This window comes from Papilio xuthus, unplaced genomic scaffold (assembly GCF_000836235.2).
Source record: "Papilio xuthus unplaced genomic scaffold, Pxut_1.1 DF827570.1, whole genome shotgun sequence".
NCBI lineage: Eukaryota > Metazoa > Arthropoda > Insecta > Lepidoptera > Papilionidae > Papilio > Papilio xuthus.
This window is the reverse complement of record NW_013531079.1, coordinates 1,228,401-1,235,584: the sequence shown is the minus strand read 5'-3', so window position 1 is coordinate 1,235,584 and position 7,184 is coordinate 1,228,401. Positions and strand designations below refer to the sequence as shown.

The 7,184-nt window shown below is 33.8% G+C and overlaps 2 protein-coding genes across 3 annotated transcripts in view; both read right to left on the bottom strand.

The window, feature by feature from the left end:
- Positions 1 to 531: 531 nt before the first annotated feature.
- Positions 532 to 3,046, bottom strand: LOC106118697 (neuronal acetylcholine receptor subunit beta-2-like). Its single transcript, XM_013313428.1, has one exon. The coding sequence runs from the start codon at positions 1,726 to 1,728 to the stop codon at positions 538 to 540; it is 1,191 nt and encodes a 396-aa protein (XP_013168882.1). The 5' UTR covers positions 1,729 to 3,046; the 3' UTR covers positions 532 to 537.
- Positions 3,047 to 4,752: 1,706 nt separating this feature from the next.
- The window catches only part of LOC106118696 (monosaccharide-sensing protein 1-like), a 10,060-nt gene continuing 7,628 nt past the window's right edge, over positions 4,753 to 7,184 (bottom strand). For both annotated transcript variants that reach the window (XM_013313427.1, XM_013313426.1), the window contains exons 2-3: positions 6,633 to 6,771; positions 4,753 to 6,057 (exon numbers count right to left, since the gene is read on the bottom strand). In XM_013313427.1, coding sequence (XP_013168881.1) covers positions 4,808 to 6,057; positions 6,633 to 6,771 — 1,389 coding nt within the window. In that variant the 3' untranslated portion in view covers positions 4,753 to 4,807. The remainder of the gene's footprint in view (positions 6,058 to 6,632; positions 6,772 to 7,184) is intronic.

Sequence of the window (7,184 nt, the reverse complement as noted above, 5' to 3'; positions counted from 1 at the left end):
TAACAGCGGCGAGGAAACACAAGATGGACGACCACAATTTGCTCCAACAAACATAAATGTCTGCAGTTCAGAGGAATGGAGTTCCGCTTTGTTCTACACTTTGCAAGGAAATGTATTTACGAAATTATATGCAACTTTATATAACCAAAATGTTACCAAAATATACGATAAAATAGAGGATTTATTTTTGAACTATTCGCCCGCTACTCCGTTCGCTGTATAAAAAAAACTAAATTAGTAGCAGTTGTGTTCTTCCTGGTTCTATATCTATGCCAAATTTCATCGAGATCCATACATTAGTTCTCGAGATACCTTCAAACAAACATCCATCTAAACATTCGCATTTATAATATTAGTAAGGTAATTTTATTGAATGATATCCGATTTAAAATTAAATGCTATGAAGCTTTAAATTACACAAAATAAAGGACAATTTTGTAAACAAATAAAACAAAATTTGCAGATTTTTATCTCATGTATATTTTAAATACAATTTTACAATAATATTACAGTTCATAAAGGGAATATATTTAGAATCTAGAAATCTGGATCCTTAGGTATATAAATAGAATACATAACAGTATATGTTACAACGATAATTAACATAAAGACAAAATTAATAATACTAGCAAAATCAATCCATGCAGTTAAAATTTTAGCAACATCATTTTGATTTTCTCCAGTCGTATTCCATTTTGGCCAAATTATATATCTAGCGTATGATTCGAATACTTTTTCATTTATTGTAACTATAAAATTTGACGGTGGCTTAGACTTTTTACATAAATGCATCAAAAGGAATGTTATTCCAATAGCTAATAATGTTAAAATGATAGACGAACGCAAATATAATAGCACTGTTGGGGTATCCGCGCTATGTTTGGGCAAATCAGAATTGATTTCTTGTAAAAATGTAAAATGACCCAACAGTCCAAAACATAGCATACCTAAACGTATTTGGTCGTCAACATTTAATGTCATTGACCACACAGTTATAAAAGATAATACTAGTGATGGAACTATAACAATAGCTGCTAATCCGACCCCTTCACGTTGTAAGATGAAATTGAATGAAAATTTAATCGATTCTGAGTCATTAGTTTCACTTTTTGAAAAATCAACAATAGTCCATCCAGGGCCGTATTCCGCACCTAACATTTTGATACCTCTAGCACCATCTAAAACAAATTTAGCACGATCCAATCCTGGCTTCGAACCGAATTCGAAAGTACAATTTTGCGTGTCGAACGGCCAATGTGTTAATTTTGTACTGCACACAGTTTGGTGGACAACTCTAGGTATGCAAGTGATATGTCCCTTTGCTGTGATACGACATGCAGTCATTATGTAGTCAAATTCATCCTCACCACTTGAGCTGTAGTGTGATAGCTTCGGGGTCCAGATCTTCATACTAGAAAGTAGTATTTCTGTTATTCCATCATAGTTGTCTGGATTCCAGGTTAGTCTTAAATCATTCCAGGTAAGAAACACCCAGCTACTTATTGTGAATATTTCTTCATCGTGTTCGAAGTAGAAGGATTTTAATGTAAAACTGATATTTACAAGTGTTTCATTTGTACTTGGGGGTTGATATCTACTATCACATGCCGTCAAATCTTCTCGAAGCTTCTGTTCCCAGACGGTGTTCTTTGAACGATTGTCAATCACACATTCACTTCTTATTGAATTTACAAAAATAAATAACAATGCAAAAGATAATACGTCCATATTTGACAATATGGTATTACCGATTGACGTCTGTATGGCAATCTGTTCTATCTACGCCCCCTTTTGATAATTATGGTATATTCGATTGACAACGGATATTAAATTACAAAAGATTATTAGAGTAGCTTTTTAATAGCCCACATATAGTTTATTAGATGTGATCTGACGACGTGATTTACAAGATAGAACTGGTACGTTATTACCAGTTCGTAAATCGCTAAAATATAGAAGTGGCCGTCATCCACTATGACCTAGAAGGCGACAGATGCGTTGCCTATCTTTAATAGAGAGGGAAAGGATGGATGACAGGCAACAGTCATTCATCCCGTGATCCACAATCCAGTTATGCAGTTCATTACTATCTCCCTGTCCTTATGCCAGTCATGTAGGGTTGGTGCGCCAGTTTTCGTCCCCCAGATTGATTTCTCTTCCTTCATCTCGGTCGTAACAGTGTTTCTAATTATTGAAACTCAACGCAATCTATCCAGTTATGCAGGTATAATAATATATAACAATGTTAAAGGTGAATTTAATTTATAATGTGCAATAGTGACACGTCGATTGAGACAGTAAAATATTTATGTGCTGCGCTGCATTTAGTAAGACTTAAGTGATTGAAATGCAGCGCTTTAACGTGTTAGAGTACTGCTTAACTGACATGGCGATGTCTCTGACATTTGAAATTTCAGACTGTAATCTAGATTGATATAGCAAAAAGATTAACCAATTTAAAGTATAAAAATATTTAACTGCAATAATTATGATACAAAAGTAACTATTATCGACCAGTGGATAGTCTTTTTTAGAATCATCGCTATTGTAAATATTGAAAGACTGGTAAGCCATTTTTGAAGACCTAACGCGACATTCGAATACTGTCAAAATGTCATACAAATAATAACTGTATTGGTAAAAAGGTGTGATAAAAACTAGCAGTAAACTCCAGTTTTAAGCCAAAGGATTAAATGTTGTATGTCGCTTTGTATTACGTGTTTACATTTTTTTATTAGTGGAAATGTACTTTAAATCTTTTAATACCAACAAATCATACAAAGCGGTCAAACTTAGTTATTTTAAATGGTACGTGTCTTACATTTGATAAGCGACGAGGTCTAATGAATCGAGTTATACAATTTTGCAGTCCGTCGTAGCGAACGAGGGAAATGGGCGAAAACGAATTAAGGTTTTAACTCGCGGCATGTGACAGTTTTATAAATGAGTCCGCGTTTACACCGCAGTTATAATAAATAATCTATGGTCATCTGGCCTTGTCGCACTTACGTAGGGTTGACGCACCAGTTTTCGTCCTCCAGATCGACTGTTTGTTCCGTTGTGACCGACTGGAGCCTAAATGGATTAACCAATTTTGAGGAGTGTGGTGTCTTTTTTTTTCTCTTTCACTGCATACAGTAAATGAATAGAAATCAAAAGAGATATATCTCTCATATATAATAACAGATGTAGGCTATATAATATCAATTAGTCAAAAACAAGTATGAAACAAAGTCTTTTTTTTTTGTTTTTTAAATGAATATCTTTTAGTGTGGAGAATTTGAACTAGTGGTAGGAAATAAACACAGTTTTTAAAATCCTAGTGTTTTAGTAATAAATAAATAATAAAAATTTCAACTGTTATTTTCTCTTGTTTCATTTGCATTGCATCAACAGCTTTTGTAAGTCGAGTAACTTTTCAACCAACATATTTAAACATTCATCGTTCTGAGATAAAGACGGGTAGTTGCTAAAGAAAATACAAAACAACTAGAACTATTAAAATACTGCAGGGAAATACAAGGAAATTAAGAAAAGAAAAATATTTACTTCTCTGTATAAAAATTTACTGCAAGATGATGGTTTTTCGATAAAAAAATTTAATGCCAGTATTTTATAATAGTTGCTTTGTAGCCACTGACCTCTATACTCCTCTGGACCGGCTATAAGCTGTGATATTTTGTGCCTATTTGATTTTCGCCATTTGACGCCAACGGTAGCAGCAGACTCGAACTAAATAGAGTTAGCCAACAGTAACATCAATTGGATACTATTAAGTTGGAATAAAAGAAAGCTGTAATTTCCAAGCGAATATCTATTCAGTTGCTGTTTATAATTATACTCGTATTTTGAACAATTTCACTGAAATTCAGCTTTTTAGGACTTCACTCTGTAACTTCTGTAACTTCTTCACTGTAACTTCACTCTCATTTTTTGGTCTAAATTGACCGGACTATACTCAATTCTCCTAAATTAAAAAAGGGTCTTGACAGACAGATGGATGGACGACAAAGTGATCATATAAGGGTTCCATATTTTCCTATGAGGTACGGAACCCTAAAATTGCAATTTCTCTGAGAACAACTATTGAAAATCGAAAATATTCATAACCGATTTTACTCAACCCATCTCTAGTAAACTAACAAATGAATTGTCAAACTAATGCTTTTGCTTTTGCTCGGTATTTTTTTTTAATTGTGTTTTTTGGAAATTATATTTAAGTACGAATTACTAATAAAATGATAAAATATGAATAATATTTTCCGATCTTACCGATAGAAAAAGTTAAGTTTATGTTTAAGTTGATTATCGATAAAACACGAATAAAATGACATTTTCTAAAAATGATACCTAGCTAGATCGATTTATCGCCCCCGTAACCCCCTATATACTATAATAAATTTTATAAAAATCGTTGGAGCCGATTCCGAGATTCGAATTATACAGTATACAAGAATTGCTCATTTAAAGATATAAGAATCTAGTTACCAAACTTACTAATATTATGAATGCGAATGTTTGGATGGATGTTTGAAGATATCTCTAGAACGGCTGAACGGAGCTCTATGACATTTGATATACATATAGAACATAGTTTGGAAGAACACATAGGCTTTTTGTGTTTTTTTTACTCCGCGCGGACGCGGAAGGAGTCGGTGGCATCAGCGATTTTAATGACATCATAAATATGTATTATTTTAAATAATAAACTTCTCTTATAGTCTAATGTTTAACTTTTATTGGTTTGTTTCTTTTCATTATGTTTATTACGTAAATTAAATAACATGTTTAAATAAATGTTAATAAATTAATTAGTAAGCAATCGTGTGCTTTTATCTGATTTGCCTTTCATTTCGTTTTCAATTTGCTGCAAAGTCTTATCTTTTGTTTCTGGTAATATAACATATAAAATTGCTAAACAAAATGATACTATTAATGCATAAATTGTATATGTACCAGATACACCAGTATGTTCTATCATTAATGGTGTTAATTTTAATGTAGCAGCATAAAATATAGTAAAGGCAACACCGGATATACAAGAACACAAACCTCTATGTTCTAAAGGAAACACTTCAGATGATATTGTAAACGCAACTGGAATTATACCAACACTAGCTATGAAAGAATGCAACAATATTAAACAAGGAATTAACCATGTTAAATTTGATAGAAAATCATAATTAGATTTTGTAAATACAGCAATACTTATAATAAACATTAACAATATAGTAACGGATCCTAAGCCGAATAATAATGTTCGTCTATCAAATACTCTTATGACACAACAAGATACAGCTAAAGCTGTTATCAACAGTAAATCAGAAATAATAGAACCGTACATAGCTACAGAATTACTGCCAGTTATTTCTTCTAATATTTGTGTTAAATATGCAAGAAGAAAATATCTTCCGCAAGCATCAATACACAGTGTTACCAACGCAACGATAAAACAAGCTTTCAACATCTCTCTATTATTAAGTTGTCTATAAAATTTCTTAATCTGTGAAAGGTTTTCTGTTTTCTTCTTCAATTCATGTTGTTCCATTTGTGCGTTGATTAATTCCTTTAATTCCATTTTACTTTCAAGTGAGCTCCCATTTAACCATATAAAGGCTTTCTCGCATTCATCGAAACGTCCTTTCATTGCAAGATAAGATGGACTTTCAGGCCATAATAATGTAAACAGTATCGCTAAACTTATTGGTATTATACATATACCGGCTATTTGTCGCCAAGTACAGACGAGTGCTAAAGCATGACAAGTCAATGACCCTAGACCTATTGATATTTTCTTTAACGTCATAAAGTATCCTCTTCTTTTTGGTGTTGAATATTCTGATAGAGTAACAGCGGCTATAAAGACACCTCCTACAGTTAACCCTTGGATAGCTCTAGCTATGAATAGCATAGTGAGGTTGCTCGCAGTGGCTAATGTTATCCATCCAAAGAACATGATAACGTTCACTGTTATGTTGACAGGTTTACGACCGAAGCTTTGAAATATCGGTGATAATATGAAAAAACCCACGGTGCCACTGATTCCATTTATTGAAGCTGAAAAAGAGAATAATTTTTTATTAATTTTTAACAATATTTATTATTAATTTCAGGTTAATACAAGAATTGTTTTATACATGTAGGTTGACTAATAGATTTAGTTATAGTTCTTTTCAAATATTTTGGCGGCTCAAGGTCTTCCGCGCTGCGCAGTGCCTTCCCCCCGCTATGTCCCTTTATAGGAAATTTTTTTTTCAGTGTGGTGCCTCGCGCGAATTAAAGTGCCACCAAGATATTTCATAACTACTGTAATTTTTATTTTTTGTTTTTGAGTAAGATTTCGAAGCTACTGTGTGATTTTAAAAACACTTATAACAAAAGCTAGGAACATAGCCTTTTAAATAACTATGTTGTCGACTATCTTTTTTGTAAGATGCCTAGATCAACTACGCAGGCTCTGGTGATGATGATGTAGGTTAACTAAAGGATCTAGCAGTCATGAAGACAGAAAGAAAAACAAGTCCTTCTGTTCTCTTCTTTGTTATCTGTTCTTAAAAGATTTTGAAGAGTGAAATGATTCGTATTTGTACTCTTCCCTTATTGCTACAGTTAGGTATTAATTGTTTTATTACCTATCCATGAAGCTTGGTTCCTATCAGCTGTGATGTCGGTACTGTTGGGTGATAGAAGAGCTGGGTTCAAGACTGATGGAAAGGCGACCATCACGCCCGCGGAGAGCGAGTGTAGACATGCCACTAGCAGGACAAATATCTGTAACATAAACAAATACTCCATTGTATATCTATAACTAGCTGTTGCCAACGACTCCGTCCGCGCCTAACGAAAATAAAAGTACAATGCAACCGTTCTGGAGATATCTTCAAAATCCATCCATCCAAATATTAGCATTTATAGGATGACTAAAACCGCTGACCTAAGGTAATCACGCATTTACCTATAAGAATCTGCGAGGGCTCAGGCAAGGTGACTACGGGATGAGGCAGATGACTATTGTTCTAAAGGTACGCGTTCATTGGTCCACGTCAGACGTACCACATGCCTGGATTAAACGCAATTGCTTAGTCTTGATGCGATGCGGGCGATAATGGACACAGCGCTATGTAAAATCATACAAAGCAAACTAAAATCCGTTGCGGGCCGTGCGTCCGGTGCGTCCGGTGCGT